A 19,165-nucleotide genomic window follows, 5' to 3' on the forward strand; every position below is an offset into this window, starting at 1 on the left:
TGTGTGCCGACTTAACAAAAAACAATGATTTCATGTGGCACTTCTTGCCATCACACTTTCATTTAGTTGACGAAGAAATAGAATTCAGTTCGAATTTTAAAAAATATTTGACACTTATCGAATTGCAAGTGAAAATGACCAGCGGCTTAACATTTTAAAAATATGCAAACAAAGCCAAAGTGATCACTACCCTACGATTCCGCCCAAAAAGAGAAAATGTCTGTTTTTCATTGGCGTACGTCATAAACGTTACCATTTTTCGCACAGTTTACTATCTAACGGAAATACAAAACACACAGTACGAAAAAAAAGTGTTTGTCCTTACTTTGAGTTCGCAGTTGGTGCGTGTTGACTAGAAGACTCACTGGTAGAACTTCTGGCGACCACAGGTGAGAAAAAGATTTAAGAGAGAAAACTAAACGGGAAATGCAAATGACTCTTTATTACTTCTAAACTTCCCCTATACAGCAGCTTTTATTTGCTTGTTATTATAACACTCTTTCTTAACAACTATCACTTAAACCCCCTTCTCCCTCCCAATGAACAAACAATCTGAAATGGAAATTTCGACCATCGGCTCAATAAAATCATTGGTTATTCAAATACAAATCTAGCGGTATAACGATTCGCTTAATACAATGCAAATGGCATAGATCGGGAGCAGCTCGACGTTTCAAACTCTGAGCGCTAGATGCGCCACCTCCCAGTTGGGTTGATCTGGTCGACCGGGGGATGGTTAGAAAAAAGCTACGCAATATTATATAACATTTTCCCTGTTCCCATAAAATTATGCCACTCATGAGATTTAGTTGGAAATGTCGAACAAGCTGGACGGCCGCCCAAAAATAAATGAATTTGTTCTCTTCAGGCCAATGGCATAACCAGATTGTTTACATCATCCCACTAAAGAAATTTGATGTCTAAAAAAGGAGATCAACCGTAATAAATTCTCGTAATCATATAAATCAATGTCCATTCCTAAAACTTGTGAGATTTTAAAAAAGAAATCCCATTTGATTGGAAAAAGTTTCAAAGTTCCAAAAGATGGATCCATCTGAAAAGATATGATTTCGTTGAATTAGACGACTACAAATTTTGTTGACACAACGCAATAAGTAGGCTATCTTCGTTTTCCATTATTTTTTCACTGAAAATATTCCAACATTTATCAACATTTAATATCCAGAACGTTCTGTTTGTAAATTGAAAGCTCGACATGAATATCAAATGACACTTCTGTTTTATCGTCCACTCGATCCTGGACTTTAATAGCAACACTCGTCCTAACTGCACTGCACAAAGACACTGGAAAAACCCAATTCGAAAGAGTCTGACGTCATATTTCTGTATAAATACGCGTTGAATTGGCCGTGTCCCCATTCAGTTGTAAATTCAACCGCCGCGTCAATAAAACAGCAATAATATAGCTGACACCATTTCTTCTTCATTCAACTTTTGCTGTCGTATTTTCTGATCTACAAATCGGTAAACTTGATTCATTTTTAAATGGAAAAGCTTCAAAAATGTATTTTACTGTTTTAATTATAGCCTCAACACGAATATCTCTATACAGCACATTTTTTGAATGGGAATGGCCGCAATTCTGACAAAGTGCATCGTCACCATCTTTTTGGTTTATTCCGTTTGCTGCTGTAATTGCCAATCAGACGGCAGCCCCAGCGTTTGTTCTTCTTGGACCAAACTGCAAATCTCACCGGATCCGTTCACTTCGATGGAGTACGGCAACTTTTTCATCGACATTTACGAACACCCAAACAACAAGAAATCGGCGACTGCTGCCAGCGAGAAAAAATATTTCTATTCACCCATTGGGCTGTTGGACAACCAAAGTGCAGTGAGTACTTACAACAGGATTACGAAACAGCCAGAAATGAGATTCCGCATTGAAATGTGGAACGACAAAGTCCAAAAACAAGTTGTTAAACATTTGAGTGAAATCGTGGGTCACGAAATCAAATACAATCAAGTGAGAGTCATTCCCTTAGAAAAGTTTATCCTCAAAAGCAGCAAAGGGCCAACAGTGGATTATTCACTGCCGGAGTGGACAAAGTATGAAAAGAGCAAAACCCTGCGGATTTCTCTGTCTTGTTATGACCAGAAATTCTGCGACGAAATGGCCAGTGAAATGCGATCCGTTCCCGAGCATTTTGACCACTTTAAACTCTTGTACAGTTTGTCATCGGAGGCGTCGCACATCAAACAAGCCACCATCAATGTCGACAGTGTTACTTCAGGCCAAATGGTCATTAGACTTTTACAGAAATTTGGGGACCAAAACGAAGTTTTTCTCTCGGCCGACGATGAGAGAAAAATGTTGACGGAAATGGCCAGCAAAATTCAAATGGACACATTTGCTGACTCCGAAGTCGGCACTCCAGACGCGGAGATTATAATCTATTCTTTTTTAAAGGATTTGTTGGTCATGTCCAGGACGACCATTAAAGAACAAAGTGACGAAATGTGGGACTCTGTTTTCTGGACTGAAGACAATTACCGGCCTGACAGGACAACGAGAATTTTGAACGAAATCGTCAATAAACTGGGCACTGAAACTCGGAAGAAACTGGCGGACATGTTTCAAAAAGTGGTGAAGCAAACAGAAAAATCAACTTCAAGTAATAAAGGCGTCGAGAAAAGACGAGAGGTGCAATTAAACCTAAAACAAATGGAGAAATGGGAACCTGCCAAAAATCAGTCGGTTGAGCTAAACAGAACTTTTGAGAATAAAGAAAAATTTCATCACAACTACGACTCAAACAGTTGGACTGATGTGGACATAATCAGTTTGACCATTTCAAGGGAAATGGCAAACGATTCCGACAGTTCCGGACGGGTTGAAATTTCGAAAGAAGATGTGAAAAAGTTATTGCAAGAAAGTAAAAACCACGTCCAATGGGATGGGGAGATATTCGTGTTCAAACCCATACAACTGAGCCAAATCAATTTGAGCAAATTTAGTGATTCCCAATCCTTTCAGGATCGCAACGTCCGCGTCCGTTACACGAACGCCGAACTGTCGGCGTCAATCAAATTTGTAGAACATGTCGAATTGACTGTCACTGACGAATGGAATAATCTGAAGGACGAACTCAAAGGTTGAAAACAATTTCTGACATTAACGAAACTGTTGATAAATTTTCCGAAAAAAAAATTGCAGACACTGTGATGACGTTGGTGAAAACGAATACCGAACTTGGTTATTTGAAGACTGATTTCATAGATTTAACTAGTAAATCAGAAGGTAGGCTTTTTTATTATTCAAGAAATGGTAAAAAAAAAGTCTGTTTCCTTTTTATATTCAATTGTGTTTCTAATTACAAACAGCGTGTAAGCAGGAGTTGATGAAAACCAAAATCGAGATGGAGAACAATTTCAGCAAAAACGTCCATGATTTATTAACAAAATTAAATTGTAATTGATTGTTTAGGTATTTAAAAAAATCCAATTTAACCTTTTCAATTAATTTAGCAACTGGAAAAGAATTAAGACAAGATATCAAGGCCAGTGCCGGAAAATTGTCAACTGAACTCAAAGGTAAACCGGACGTTGACTTATAACAATAAGTCAACGTGAAAAACTAATTCTTTATTTTTTGAATTTCTGTATGTAATAGCGAACTATATTTTGTTCTAGTATAGTATTTACAGTTTGTTATTTAAAAAAATTATTTTGATTAAACTAGACTACTTTTCTTCCATTAATGATTGCAGTATACGTGCAACGATTTAGTCACGAACTCAAAGAAGTTGAAGACAATCTGAGAAAAGACCTGAGTGGTAGGTATCTTTTTTTTTAATTATAAAATTGGTTTAATAAAAAATGAAATGATTTAGCAACTTCGGATCTTTTGGAAACGACAACAACAAATTTAACCTCAACAAGAATGGAATTGGGAAACACGAAATCCGCCGTCGATGATCTGACATCCCAATTAAATGGTGAAATAAAATTTAAGTTTGTTTTTACAAACAAGAGGAGTAAAAGAATGAATTTGATTTCAACAGACAGAACGAGTGAAATAGTCGACATTGGTAAAATGCCAACCTCATGTTCAGATCTGCAGCGAATGGGATATAAATTAAGCGGATTTTTTTCTGTAAAAGGACCGAAAAAGAAGATGGAAATGGTTTACTGTGACTTTTATCCTAATCGAAACGGTACGACTCGTTCTTTTTTATACTGGTTATTGATTAGTGTAATCCTTTGATACCTTTGATTTACAGACAAACAAAAAACGATCGGATACGCCGATATTAAATCAGCACCCGTCTATTTTCACGTCCAGAGAAATACGACAAGCCACATGACTAACACTCCCATTCCGTTCGAATTTGCGCGGTTAAACGAGGGAAATGCTATGAACTTAACAACAGGGAAATTCACGGCCCCGCGAACGGGAATTTACTTCTTCTCAATCACTGGGATTTGGTATAACAATAGTTTACGGTTTTATTTGAACGGAAATCCCTTCGGGAGAAGCGCGGGCCACGGTATTACTGCGGCTGTTTCAAGGACCTTCCAGTCCGTTTTGAACTTGAAAAAAGACGATCAAATCTGGGTGCAGATTGAGGGAAACCATTTGCATGATGACGGTAACCACCACACTCATTTCACTGGCTTAATGTTGGAGGAAGAACTCGCCGACTTTGCGATTTCGTAATCCTCTAACATGCGCAAAAACATCTTCGACTGACAACTGACTCGTAAATGACACGAAGGAACAAAAGGGGAAATGGAAGAAAATTCATTCGATGCTAATTCCGGGCTAATTCATTGAGGTGTGGGAATTTCTTTAATCTTTACTCAAATTTTACTGTTTATGCAAAATATTGAATAAAGCAATCAATGAATTGATAATGGTCTTGAAAACATTTACGTACGTCATGTGCTCAACGATTTTTCGTACTTGTCGGATCTAACGGAATTATACAAAAGACACAGTACGAAAAAGAAGAAGGAAAACAGTGTGTTTGTTCTTACCTTAAGTTCCCAGTTGGTTGAGAGTTGATTAGACTCGTGACTGACTGGTAGACCTTCTGGCGACCACAGGTTGGGAGAGAGGAAAAGAATAAGTGACGCCGTCGTGAATACACTCACATTCACATGAATGTACACGTGCGACGTCACAGGAAAGGTAAAAGAAAGAAAGAGATTGGTCGGCTGAAGTCATCCGAGTGTCGCAACTGGAAGATCGGTTGCGATGGGTTGCTCGAATATTAGGCTAGGAGAGACCTAGAGAAATCACAGAATTAGTTAAATGGCAAAATAAATAACAAAAACGTGGAGAGGAATAGAACTGCTAATTAAACTGTTAAACAAAAGTGAACTATCAGGGAAATTTCACAAACTGTCATTCAATTTCAAGCAAATCTCAATTCATTCAGATTTCAGATTCACAGCACAATCCCGCGCACAATTTAAAACTTTACGCCATCTAGTACTCGTTAACTACACTACATCTAATGACCGACATGAAAGGAATGGAGCAAGTCCCACAAGGACTATGGAAGAACGTTTGAAATTGTGAGTTGATGACTAATTCACGTCTTCAATAGGCTGGCAACGGGAAATCAATTAAAGAGGGTTCTGGTCACAGAATCACAGAATAACCTCGTGTTCGATAATATGTTCCACTATAATCCCGTTGAGTTGGTTAGTTTTTGCACGCACACAACATCTCAATAAAAATGCACTGCTGTCTGCTCCGTGGATCTGATCCATCGAGTAGAGGAACACTGGCGGGCACAGTAAATTAGTTATGACATCACTGAGACACTGAATCAATTATAAATCCTTAGAGATAAAATATCAGCAACTGACCAGCACGGTGTGACTCAACAAAAAGAATCGAAAATGGCCGAGTGGCGAGTGGGCCGAGTGTCCCTCTGGCGGACACAAAGCAATTTTGGCGCGATTCAATCAGAAAGAAATTGCACAAATTCATGGTTTTTATGCATTATAACGATAACGTTGTTAAATAATAAAATAATTAGCAGTAATAAAAACTGGTTCTATTTATATTGTAATTTCTTTCAAAGCAAATCATTAAATCAAGGTGGAACTTTAGTAAGCAACTGCTGCCATCTATGTTTTGTTCACCAGGCTTCTACTGCAACTTGCGCCAAGTAAAATTCAAAACAAAAACCGCGCGTAATTCTAGGAAAACTACTCCAAAGGCAATATAATTAGGCGACGAGTCATTCCACAAATATTTGCACTGCCACTAGAAGTCAAACGCAGATTTCTTCTATTCCGTGAATAACCCGCTTGTCGAATTCTCCGTAAATTCGTTTTGATCTGCGCAGATTCTCCCTGATTTCATAATTCCCCGACAAATCTATTTAAGAAAAAACGGCAGTTGCAAAACATTGTTAACGCTCGAGTGGCACTAAAAGAAGCTTTGTACTCAATCACGTTTCTACCCAGCAGCTAGACAAATGTTTCAACACTTTGAAAGAAAAATATATGAAAGAAAAAAAGGTTATACAAGCAGTAGCTACAAGCCTGTGATAGCAGAAGTTACAGCGCCCAAGAGTGTGTGTAGTTATTTATACCCTGCATGTTTATAACCTTACGGCTTTTTTGGAGGAAAAAATCAAGAATATACATAGTAAAAAACAATTTGACGTGGACGGAATGATCAACTTAAACTCGGTGATTCGTTTGAATATAACGTGCTCTGGCGCACCGTATATACATAGTATTTTGGCTAAAAACTTCGAGGCAATCTCGCTTAAATGAATTTGCGATAATTCGAGTGGTCCTCATTAAACACACAAAAAGTTACCATTAAGAGGACTAAGAGGACATTTTGTTAAACATGTGTGATGTGCCAGATACACGCAAGTGCACACTAGTTGTTTATGCAGACCAGATTATTAATTTGACCGCCTTTTTCTACTTTTCGTATTACATCTTTCCAGCTGACAATGTTGATCTATACATATGACTATAAGATATAAGTCGATAAGTCACATCCTTTCCTGTTCATGTGTATTAAATATTGAGAGCGAATATGGTTTGAAGACATTATGAGTAAGGTAATTACCGCACATGAGAATAACCCGAAAACAAACCTGATATAAGTATAATATTCAAGTCCCATCCGTGTTTACAAAAGAGCAAGTCGAAACGGTTTAGATTTTAGTTGAATTTCTTTGTATCATCTAGGAGTTATCACTTCTGCACAATGTCTGTGAATTGATTAATCAAGTTCACATATTATATAACTCAAAACAACAGCTGAAATGATGATCCAGATCTTAATGACCGCGATTAACTTGAAATATCGCCGGCTCTCAGACGGGGAGCAGAGGATGCAGCCATGCAGGTGTACGCGCTTACAGGAATTTTTATTAGGCAATATTTCTCGTTTCGAGAGCAATACTTTTCATTAGAATCACGAGACGCATTATTAAATTAATTCTCTAGAGTGAGTTGAACATTAATTACGTTCAAGTTTAATGATACAGTTAAATATTCTTGAATGTTCATATGGGACACGGTTTAATTTGATTACGGCAGTTGCTCAGTTTACTAGCCTTAGTTCATTGTACATATTTACCAAATAGCTTGATTTTTCCTCTGTTCATTGACGAATCACACATGCTAAGACTAATAAACATCAATGCCAAGCCGTGAAAGAAACATCCAAAAAAATTTATTAGTTTGAAGGCATAGATGTGATCCATACTCAACTCAACCAAAAATTAAATCAGAATATATATAGGATGAAATGAATTCGCTATGAAGCGAAATAGCAAGCACTCAACCCGTGTTAATAATGATATATTAATAGCTGTTGAAATTATAAATGTATCCACTTGAACAAAAGGGTGAGATAGTTTAAGTTCACATTCAAGAATTAAACAATTTCAAAAGTATCTCAGTCATAGTGAGAATTCATTTGCGCGCATGACAAAACTGAGAAGATTACTCAAAGTTAGTCAATTGTCGCTCGGAGCGGAAACCATTTTGTCTCTTAAAAAATGAGGGAGGGGGTAGGTAAACACATTTTTATTTGAAATTTGGCAAATCTGTATAGAAAACCAAAAAACAACAAATCAAAATGATGCGATGCACAATTTTTCGTTCCTTTACTTTTTTTAGAATTAAAGCCAACAACCTCTGAGGGACACAACATCATTGAGGCAACACAATATTATCGTTAGATTGACATACGAATTTTTTCTTCGTGCAGTGCAGTTAAGATTATAATAATAAGCTGCTTTAGATATCTATTGAATTTCATAGTTCGTCTTCCATCAATTACGTTACCTGCATGATGATCCTGATGATAAATATTTTTCTGATATTCCCAGGTGATGGTGGGTATCAGACAATAGGAATTGATCATAATCGATAGCAATTAGCAAGCCCATGTTAATTAAGACGAGTCTAATCGATTAATTTCACATGGTTCAAATGACCAGAAAATCAACAGAATCTTTATCATATTAGAACTGATGTTCAATACAATAAACTGTCGACTGTTCACACAAAAGATTCAAAAGTGTTCGTTAACATCAATGGATGTAGGGATGCTCTGAATAACAATAACTTAAGCTCATTAAGAAAAACAACCAGAGTGCATTCCCGTAAACCTGTTACTGAATTCGAATGCAAACACTGAACATATCGGTTGCACACCAATGGCACACTTGTATCGTACATTTTTATTGCATTGATGTAAAAGCTAGCTAGAAAACAGGGTATTGTACCGAAATCATAAGACTGTAATGCATGTACGAATCTAAAATTTGTTTGCCAATAAACTAACAAAGGTGCTAAACAACTAACAAAGGCGCTTAACAAATGGACGTAAACCGAACGTCATACAGAATATGTAGTTTGTTTTTTTCGGGTGTCGCATCAATTTGAATGAAAGGTAAATGATTTTTGAATCGACTTTGAGCTACTACACAAGGATGAAAATGGTTATCTTTGCTAAAAAGCAACGATAGCAAGAGCATCTATTCTGTTTTGTTTTTTTAATGATTTTTGACGGAAGCACACGGGGGAAAAAATCCGGCTGAGATGGGTAATGCTCACGGAAGGACGTGAATTCAAAAAAGCTTGATTTGTAGATTATTATTTCATAGGAAATATTTCGATGACATGTCACAGAGTGAGCAAGATTGACAAGTGTATGGTGATTGACTGATTAGTGATCCCTAATAACACGTTACTTCAATTGTTTAACATTCTTAAGCCTTAGAACGTAAGCCTATTATCTAACCCTCACGCAATACTAGTTGATCCACGATAAGTCGACAGAGTTGTCTAATAATATATCGATTTCGCTAATTTATTCTAATGGGAGAGACTACCAGAACCAGATGATAATTCTACTCACCGTTGGCTGAAATAGTATAATTTTAATTATAATTATAATGATTATAGAATTACATGAAATATTAGAAAAATGGGCACCCATTAAATAAACAAATTACCGGTCGAATCCAAGTGATTTCTTACACGTCAATTGAGACACGAGAACAACTAAGCGGTTTTCTATTGGCTTTTTTACATTCGGACAGTATTGAGTTAGGTTACAATGTTCAAAGTTCACTTGAAAATAAAAAGTTTTGAAACCACGATCAGGAAATTTCTTGCCATTAAATCTATTCTTAGTTCGTCCTTTGGTGAAACTCAAGCTTCTTGACAGTTGAAACTGCGACACTGATCACTATTGTGTTCACGTAAGCACGTCCGTTTTTCGAAAATATGAACAGAAAAGCTAAATTTTTAGATTAGTTACTTCAATGTGGAAATGGTCACATGTGAACAATATCAACAGAGATGTGGTGCATCCGTAAATCTTGTTTCTTCAATTTTAACATACTCAGCCAACTATTAAGTATGATTACTTTATGTTTACCCCTAACACGAACCCGATAGATCGTCGACTTTACTTTATAACTTAGACAAGAATTATTGTTGCATTGAATGACTCACTTCCAGATAAGGGAACTGAAGAAAGAAATTGAATAATAGGGGAATGATGGCTTGTTTTTTCACAAAACAAAATTCATTCTCTTTATTCAACAAATCTTTCTTCTAACTGGATCTGGAAGTGTGTTGACCTTAATTCCAACTAACAATAATACCCGATATATAGCAATTTAGTTCCTCCATTCTGATTGCTTCTTTACTTAACAATTCAAACGTGGGACCAACTTTACGGTTATCAATGATTGAGATGTGCATACGGAATGCACAGCGTTAGATTACCATCTCCAAAGTTCACTTGAAAAATAACCACTTTTGCAACCGCTAACTGGAAATTCTAGAATTCCCCGACAAATCTATAAGAAAAAACGGCAGTTGCAAAACATTAATTGTTAACGCTCGAGTGGTAACAAAAAAAAGCTTTGTACTCAATCACGTTTGTACCCATAGCAAACAAATGTTTAAACACTTTGAAAGAAAAAAAAGGTTATACACATGGTACAAGCCTATGTATAACAGACGTTATAGCGCCCAAAAAGATTTTGTGTATTTATACTCTGCATGTTTATAACCTTTCGGCTTTTTTGGAGGGAAAATTCAAGTATATGCAAAGTAAGCTCCTTGACGTTGGCTGAATGTTCACCTCAAACTCGGTAATCCGTTTGAATAACGTCCTCTGGCGCACCGTGTATAATAAATAGTCTTTTGGCCAAAATTCTCGGTAATTTCGCTTTAACGAATTTGCGATTTCTCAAGTCTTTCTCATTTAACACAAAAAAAATTTACTATCAGCAGACTGCTGCTGTGTCTGGATGCTGGTGCAACTCTAGACAAACTTTTGTTATATTACATGTGTGAATTGTGTGATGTGTCAGAGACACAAGTGCACACACACAAGTTGTTTATTCAGACCAAATAACTGTTATTTATTCAGCCGCTTTTGTATTACATCTATTCAACAGACAATGTTGCTGGACTATATCAGACTATATACACATGACTATATGCAGTCAGCTGGAGCAACTCCGCACCAGCGACCTAGAAAAACCCCCGCAATATTTTGGCATCGCATCCGCCAAAAAAAAAAAAACAGAAAAGAGATATGAATGAAGGGTCCGGCGATGATACTATGTTTCTACCATCAAGTAAATATAGACACCTATACTAAAGAGTCTGCTGTTTCCGCCTGGAAAAAAACAAACAAAACTGGTTTTTTTGTATTATATAATAAAAGACTGGCGGAAAAAGTTGGCTGGAACAAGTTTCATCCGCCAGTTATGCACAGCACACTCGCAGCATCAATAATGCACTTCAACATATATGTCCATCAAAAATAATTCCCAGGGCCCTATACCGAGAGAACAGAGCACTAGCTCTGATTATTTTTGGGTACATTACGCATCCTTTCTTTCCTTTTTAGAGTGTATGCACTCATTTTCCTCGTATATTAGGTAGGTGGGCTCTACTTCTTATTACATTGTGCTGTGCTCTGAGCTCGAAAGCTGATTACATTCGTCTACCTCTATACCACTTCGGATTAGCCTATTATTTAGACCGCTAGCTGCCGAAAACTTGTTATTCAACTGATGATGGCCTCGAAAAGGTCAACTTTTTCACCATCCAGGAATTATATGAGCGTGTATAACAAATAAGTTTTCCCGGCAAACTCGGTTGCAGTCTGTTACTGATACTCCGACGTTATGACTATTATATAATAGTCTATTTATGTAGCACTCTTTCACCTGCTGTAAGTCGCTATGTGTAGGCTATAATAGCCTAAGTGCAGAATAACGAATTAAAAATATTTTTCACTTTAACTGTGCATGTTTATATTGAGAATGTTTCCTATATGACTAGACGAAACAGCAACTGCTGCAGTGCTGCTGTGTAACATTATCTGCTGTGATTATATAAGGCGCCGCAGGAATTGCTGCTGCTGTGTGGTTATATTCCTAGAAGAAGAAAAAGGATATCAAACCATGTACGACACGTGCCGCCAGACTCTGCGTGTGTAGGAGTTGTACACCAGCACACGAGAAATCTAGGACCTCATATATTAAAAGCTCAAAAATTGCTGAAATAAAAAAAGTTTTGGGGGCGGCCGGAAGAGTTGATTTATGCACATAATACTGGGAAGGGCCCCCGCGATCTTTATATGCTGCTTCTAATTTGGAAGCAACTCATCAAAACACGTGGGCCAATCTTCAAACGCGCATTTTTGATTAAAAGATTGACGCGGAGAATTTCCAAAACAGATGACGCACCAGTTTCATATAGTGAGAATATTATAGAGCTGATGATGGATTTTATTCAACGTTTGCTCCAATTGGATAAACAGCTATTACTATAGTCTTTCATGTCTATATATATATAATAAAAATAACCAAATATTCATTCATTATAGCTGCAATCGGCATGCAATCACGTTATAATTAGCTTTTGTTTGGGCCTATATAGTAGAAATGGCTTCTCTTATATAAAGTTGGGTAATTCAATGACAATGACTAACAGGATCCACGGGAATGCAGACGGCGGACGTACAACTTCGCGCAACTTCGTTCAAACCATCACCACACATTAGCCATATGTGTAGGGCCTATTCCTACATCATAGACTCGGAAATGAGCTTTTCCTGCGAATTAATAAAGAGCAAACGTCGAGTGGCAACCCAGCACGTAAGTTCGTTGAATCCTATTTATTAGACATCATCAGAGAGCCTAGCAACAAGATATTTTTCCTTGCGATAGCTATAGGCCCATAGTTCAGTCTGACCCAGTTTACACTTTGCAGGTGACCTCGGACATCCCCCTCCTTTATGTGCATGATATAAGGACAGAAATATAAGAAGAGAAAAGGCCCGCCTATAGGTATATAGTATTCACTTTACCTGTACAACGGTAAACCTTGCTCCAGCGGGGGATCACCGGTAGCCCAAAGTAAATTGTGAAAGTTGTAGGGTCAACTACTGGACCATTGAACGAGGTCAGTTTGCCTATAGCAACTTCTTTTATTTTTATAATTGTAGCCTATACACCTGGCTATCGGAGAAGTTGGTATAAAAAGGCCTGCGATTTCTTGGAATAGTACACTTCACCTTTACAAGTCCTCCAGTTCAGTCTTCCAATAGCAACCTGATCACCATGAATACCTTCAAGACTGTAAGTAGCCTACTAACAATTTTTGTAAAGATAAAAAAGTCTAGAACATTATTTCTAGAGTGTTTCAATTTAAATTGATTTTCAAAGGTATATACGTTTGAGGTTTTTGAGTCCAATCTAAAAATTGAGAACTCGCTTGTTAGATTATTCCTTCAGTGCGTTCACCCAAAAAGTTGACTGGGTACAACGATGATGATCCTCTTGATTTATTCCTTATAATTATTTTTTTCTGGCAGGTCGTTATGATTTGTGCCATGTTGAGCGCTTCCTGCTCCGGCCAGTACCTCTCCCAGTAAGTCTGAAATTCTTTATAAATATCACTGAAAATAAAATTAATTCAATCTCTCAATTGATTTTATAATATTAGATCCAGCCAGGCATCTCAATCTGGAGGCCCAGCATCTGGAATGATGGGTGGCCATCAGCAATCGGCTTCTTACGCCAACCAGGGCGCTTCAAGCAGCCCGGCATTTGACCAGCAGAGGCCATTGGCTAGCCCAGCTTTCGAGCAACAATCTAGCCCAGCATCGGGAGCAGGATCGCTTCTTGGCGGAGGTTCATCCGCTCCGGCCGCTACCCACCAGATCTGCTCCTGCATCACCATCAACCCAACTGCTGCCTCATCAGTCCACCAATCAGCCCCGGCCGCTTCGGCCCCTTTGACCGACTCCTTCGCTCCTGCCGCCCAGCAACAGCAGACCTTCTCTGCTCCCCAACAACAACAACAATCTTTCGCTGCTCCTCAACAGTCCTTCGTCGCCCCTGCCCAGCAACAGGCGTACGCTCCTGCTCAGTCCAACTTTGGAGCATCTGGATCAGTTCAATCTGCTGCTCCCGCTCAGAGCCACCGAGCTTATTAATCAATTGTTGCATATAACCTCATCAACATCAAGTTCGTGATGTGCTTCTATTATACCTTCATCTTTCCAATTGTAATTCGAATACAATGTCACATCATTCTCATAACATTTTCGACGATTTGCCTTATGATTTATTTCATGAATTAAAATTCGTATAAGTTTCGCCAGACTATTATAATATGATAGGATTTGGGAAGATATAGCTCGATAGATGCCTCGAGGCGAACCGTAAGTTTATAATCTATATTCCGATATAAGTCGCGGTCGTCGCAAATGGTTAATATCGTCGACTCGCAGTCTATTTTATACGTCATCAGCCGTCTTTGCTATAGCGAACATTATATATCATAATTAATCTGGGCAGTTGATGGACGCCGTCGTGACTATTTTTGAAGTGCATCGTGACAATGAAAATGTCAGATAAGAAAATTCTCTATATATAATATACGTACAATACGGCTCAGACGCTGCTGCTCACATATGAGCCTCATTGTCGTCAAGATCGAATATATCAATTTCTATTTCAGGCTTGATGTAGGTATAGACGACATCTTACGTAATACCGTCATAACTTATATAATAAACGTGCTGGGAGTTCTGAATTCTTCAACCATTTTTTGAATTTCCCTCGCTGTGATATCTTGATCGAATTCTATATATACATGGCAAACAAATTGTTGAGCTCCTTTTCAATAATAATGAAGTACGTACGTGCGTATTTTTGATAGAAAAAACCCACAGGCATAGAATATCAGCTGATGCCGGAGAGCTTTTGATTATCCGACGTCTGCAGCATCACGCGATTGTTATTATTTTCTCTCCCCACCCCAAAAACGTGAACGGCTGCACGTCTGCGAGATGGCGGCAGCACACAAATAAAAGTATGCTCGTTCGTGATGATCAAACTGGTACGTACGTCGTACTTTGTGCGAGTATATATTTATAGCCGAGCGATGATATAAAAGAGAGCCTACGTCAAATCCATTCTCATCAGTTTTACACACAGAGATTTTCTACTGTACTTATACGTTATATGAGCCCTTCTATTATATATAAATGTCTAATATGTAAAAGAGGAAAAAATATCTTTTGGTGGCAAGAAGAAGAGCAACATTCGCCATTGTCACGAACTTCAATAAAGCATATCCGCATAATATGCGCAGCCAAAAAAAATTTTTTTAAAAAGGGCAAGGAGGAACAGGAACGAGCAAGATGAAAAGTCTCGTCTTCTCCTATATTTAATAAATTTTACCCAGCCAGGAAAAAGGAGGAGGAGAGTTATAGACACTCTAAAAATGAACTAGAAATAGCAGGAATTGAAAAGATAATTTTTTTTCCTTTTAAAAGTATATAAGGCTGGATGATGTATAGGCCTACAATGGAATATATATGGGGGGATAGAGCGTGGGCGCGTATAAGTCTATAACATTATATTATAGAGGTGACGCCGAGGGCGAATAGATTTATTAAGGGAGATTATATTATGAAGTAGCATCAGCGGTGATTTGTATATCCTTGCAAACACGCGTCATCCGAACACGTCGGTTGGCGCTATTTTGCATAATAAATCGACCGGCGGGAATTCCCAGCTGAATTTCGTGATGACGGAGTTGCCCGGCTCTCAGCCGAGAACCCACCCATCGATCCGCGTACATTATAGATTTATAGACTATTCTTTTTCCCGGCTTTTTCTATGTAATACGTAATTATGTCATCTATTTTTCGTTCAGCATAGCGCAGATAACTTGAACTCTGTACGACTGGGATAGATGAAATAATTATACCCTTTTATACGCTCTCTAATAACTCAATATTTCACGTTGAAATCTTGGTTGGAATAATGGAAAGAAATCGTGCGGGAAAAGTGTTGACGCTTAGGTGCATGGGAAATCACAGGTCAAATTAGACTAGTTTGGTAAGTTGCACGAAAATGTATACACGCAAAGTGTTATTTTCCAGTTTTATCATTGTCACCTCAATACTTTTTCTTCGTTCCTTTTCCAGTCGAGCTATTACATATTTCAACATATGTATTATGTAATGATATGAGACCAAGGTGAAAACAGTCCCCGGGTTTTCCCCGCCAGATGTTTGGAAATTGATTAAGAAATCGAGACTAGGCCTATATTTGATTATTCAACATGGTTAATTGCAGCTAAATGACACAGCATGTTGTGGTTATAAGACTAATGGTCTGAACAATTAACGTGTCAATTCCAACTGGGAAAAAGTTTCCGTGGCTCCGTTGTTCATTTCACAGCAGCATTTACTATTTAAAATCTAAATCAAGAAATTAACTGTTTTTTCTAGCTTCGTATCGGGCATACCGGGGCATACCATTTCAGCCTAGCAACAAAATTGATTTTACCTGCAGTCTGACCTAGTTCGTGTGTATACCTGACCTCGGATTTCATTTCCCAAGTAAAGCGGTTTAAACTGCTAGACTGAGGCCTTTAAACGCTAAATAGAAAACAGGTCATGGTTTTGGACATTCTATTTTTAAAATCTATAACCTCGAACTCTCGGCGACAATAGCCTGAACAAAAAGGTGAAAGCTCAACTTCATTTTTGAACGAGGTCAGTTTTTTTCCTGGATTATTGAACTTTTTTACTATCCCAGCAGCAATGGGAAAAATAAGAAAAGTTTTCCGTGTTTTGCTCGCTAGTGGTGCTCCTGGCCCGTGGAGGCTAGTATAAAAAGAGCTGCGGATTTCTTGGAATAACACACTTCACCTTTACAAGTTCTCCAGTCAACACTCAAGTTCACTCCTCAATTCAAAATGAATACCTTCAAAACTGTAAGTTATATACTAACTCCTTATTGTCATTAAAATAGAATTGTAGCAATTTTATTGTTTCTATAACTATGACTTTTTGGATAGGTCGTTATGATTTGTGCCATGTTGAGCGCCAGCTGCTCCGGCCAGTACCTCTCCCAGCAGTAAGTTGAACTATAGGCCTATATTCTTAGTAGATTTTTAATGCGATTAAAATTTGACACTGATTGGCTGATTGATTTTGTTTTTGATATTATTATAGCAACCAGGGAAACCCTGGACTCAGCGGAATGATGAGCGCTCCCCCGGCCTATGCCGGCCAAAGCCAACAAGGCGCTTCCAGCAGCAGCAGCCAGCAGTCATTCGCTCCGGTTGATCAATCCAGCCAGCAGCAACAAGCCAGCCCAGCATCGGCCAGCTCTGGTTTCATCAGCGGAGTCGCCGCTCCGGCCACCACCCAGCAGATCTGCACTTGCATCACCGTCAACCCAGCAGCCTCAGCAGCAGCTTCATTGGCCCAGCAATCAGCCCAGCAATCCGCTTCGGCAGCACCTTTGACCGACTCCTTTGCTCCTGCCGCCCAGCAACAGCAGACCTTCGCTGCTCCCCAACAACAACAATCCTTCGCTGCTCCCCAACAGACCTTTGCTGCTGCTCCTGCCCAGCAACAGGCGTACGCTCCTGCTCAATCCGGTCCAGCTCAGAGCGGCAACGGACGTTATTAAATCATTCCCGACATACCTCTACTGGTGTGTGAATAAATTTACCTGGCGGTCATCTTTTATTAATGACTGTAAACTCTGACAAAATAAAATTCAATTCATAAATCTCAAAAATCTGGCGCGCTTTTCTTTTATTATTTTGATTGGGTGATGTTCCCAGCAGTAGAGCGCGCAATTTAAAATGCGCGCTAGATCTCTGTAACAGACGCGCTTGAAATGGTTCTACACACCACATTGTCGGTTCACACGACGAGATTACGTCCATTATTTCTCCCGCCAGCACGACCATCTTCCCCGGGACACAACAGCAGGACATCCCATCAATTCGCCTTCCCGCATAAGAAAAAGCGCGGGCCATTCAAAATGTCTCAAATAAATTCCGGGATTTCATTTCACAGAGTGTAATATGGCCCATCCACAAATGTTCTCACCCCCGCACCTACAGCACCCGCATCATTTGAAATACCCGCGCTTATATTATTGTTCCTTATACGTAAAATAACAATCCCTTTTCTTATATATTTCTCCGTCTGTTTGATGTCTTACAAGAAACTCGGGACCCTGAATAACACAACACGGGTGCGCTTGCGTGTGGCGCCCGCGGGACACCGTCGATTTCTTCCTTGGAAAAAGATATATAATACAGCGCGACAAAACCGTCCAGTCGGTTTCAGCACGACGGCACTCGTCGACGAGCGGAGCGGTTGATACAACGTGCGCGCAAGGAAGGAAAAAAACAAAATTGATATTATTAGGTGCGCGGATGCGCTGGACATTTTAGATAGAGCTGCGCTCGCGTCTATATAAAGCAGCGCTCACTTGACAGTGAACCAGCTAGTCCGTCAAAAGACCAGGGCGACGACAGAACTACCACCGCGTCAAATGTTGCGTTGCACCATCAGCACCTGAGTGAATAACCGATCCGACATCATCATCTGTCAAAGTGTTTGTGTGCTGTGCGATGACGTGCGTTTTTTACCATTTAAGGTGAAAGTGTATGCTCTAATTGGAACCTCATTCGTCGATTGAATCTGATATAACTCGCAGGAAGAGAATATTAGCAGCACGCGGGACTTCATTTGGAATATTACACCAATTGCTGCTGGGCCAGCGCAGAGATCCCGACGACAACTAATCGAAAAGATATCCAATTAAAAAAAGGGCCAGCAAATTCAGCAGGCAAGATACTACTCCTCCTACCACTTATTTTCTTTTTAATAAGTGCCACCTTTAATTAATTGATGCTGTGCGTGTGGGCGATCAGAAAAGGGCCGAAATGGCGCATTGGATTTGATGCCGGAAAATTTCTCTTTCATTAAATTGATGCAGTGATGAGAATAGTAAAGCTAAAACCTTCTCAGTCACGCATAATAAAATAGCCAACTGAATCAATTAGATCCAAAGGGGCAGCAGTTGGGAAATGTTTTGCCCAAAAAGTTTGGTTGTCTATATAAACGCTAGAGGGCGATCACTGTGTTATATCGCAACAGCAACCGCGGGATAGAATGCCCAAAGAAGCTACTAGATAATTCGACTGCTGCTCTTTGAATGACCTCACGATATAGCCGACATAGTTCAACCAATTGCTCGGTCGTCGTCTAACTGAACAACTGCCATATCGACATATCAGTTTCGACCTTGTGGTGATCAAATATTCGATAGAGACGGAATAGTTA

General features: G+C 38.9%; 5 protein-coding genes across 5 annotated transcripts in view; 3 read left to right on the forward strand and 2 right to left on the reverse strand.

The window, feature by feature from the left end:
• The window catches only part of LOC124314010, a 379,219-nt gene that overhangs the window by 95,314 nt on the left and 264,740 nt on the right, over positions 1-19,165 (reverse strand). The gene's annotated exons all lie outside the window — the stretch shown is intronic.
• The window catches only part of LOC124320214, a 186,511-nt gene that overhangs the window by 66,007 nt on the left and 101,339 nt on the right, over positions 1-19,165 (reverse strand). The gene's annotated exons all lie outside the window — the stretch shown is intronic.
• LOC124318590 lies at positions 1,397-4,846 on the forward strand. Its single transcript, XM_046782832.1, has 10 exons — positions 1,397-1,485; positions 1,549-2,667; positions 2,806-3,116; positions 3,179-3,262; positions 3,346-3,432; positions 3,490-3,555; positions 3,732-3,797; positions 3,855-3,959; positions 4,026-4,178; positions 4,245-4,846. Exons 2-10 carry the CDS (start codon positions 1,586-1,588, stop codon positions 4,679-4,681), a joined length of 2,391 nt encoding a protein of 796 aa, XP_046638788.1. The 5' UTR covers positions 1,397-1,485; positions 1,549-1,585; the 3' UTR covers positions 4,682-4,846.
• LOC124317188 lies at positions 13,056-14,093 on the forward strand. The gene is made up of 3 exons (XM_046782747.1): positions 13,056-13,130; positions 13,367-13,422; positions 13,498-14,093. The coding sequence occupies exons 1-3, from the start codon at positions 13,113-13,115 to the stop codon at positions 13,988-13,990; spliced, it is 567 nt and encodes a 188-aa protein (XP_046638703.1). The 5' UTR covers positions 13,056-13,112; the 3' UTR covers positions 13,991-14,093.
• Positions 16,705-17,596, forward strand: LOC124317416 (type IV pilus biogenesis and competence protein PilQ-like). The gene is made up of 3 exons (XM_046782764.1): positions 16,705-16,788; positions 16,873-16,931; positions 17,030-17,596. The coding sequence occupies exons 1-3, from the start codon at positions 16,771-16,773 to the stop codon at positions 17,490-17,492; spliced, it is 540 nt and encodes a 179-aa protein (XP_046638720.1). The 5' UTR covers positions 16,705-16,770; the 3' UTR covers positions 17,493-17,596.

Source organism: Daphnia pulicaria, chromosome 1 (genome assembly GCF_021234035.1).
Source record: "Daphnia pulicaria isolate SC F1-1A chromosome 1, SC_F0-13Bv2, whole genome shotgun sequence".
Lineage (NCBI taxonomy): Eukaryota > Metazoa > Arthropoda > Branchiopoda > Diplostraca > Daphniidae > Daphnia > Daphnia pulicaria.

Coding starts and splice junctions, on each gene's coding strand:
- LOC124318590 (XM_046782832.1), top strand. CDS start 1,586: ATGGGAATGGCCGCAATTCTGACAAAGTGCATCGTCACCATCTTTTTG. Junction 3,433..3,489: donor TTTATTAACAAAATTAAATT/GTAATTGATTGT, acceptor CAATTAATTTAG/CAACTGGAAAAGAATTAAGA. Junction 3,556..3,731: donor ATTGTCAACTGAACTCAAAG/GTAAACCGGACG, acceptor TAATGATTGCAG/TATACGTGCAACGATTTAGT.
- LOC124317416 (XM_046782764.1), top strand. Junction 16,932..17,029: donor GGCCAGTACCTCTCCCAGCA/GTAAGTTGAACT, acceptor ATATTATTATAG/CAACCAGGGAAACCCTGGAC.
- LOC124317188 (XM_046782747.1), top strand. Junction 13,423..13,497: donor TCCGGCCAGTACCTCTCCCA/GTAAGTCTGAAA, acceptor TTATAATATTAG/ATCCAGCCAGGCATCTCAAT.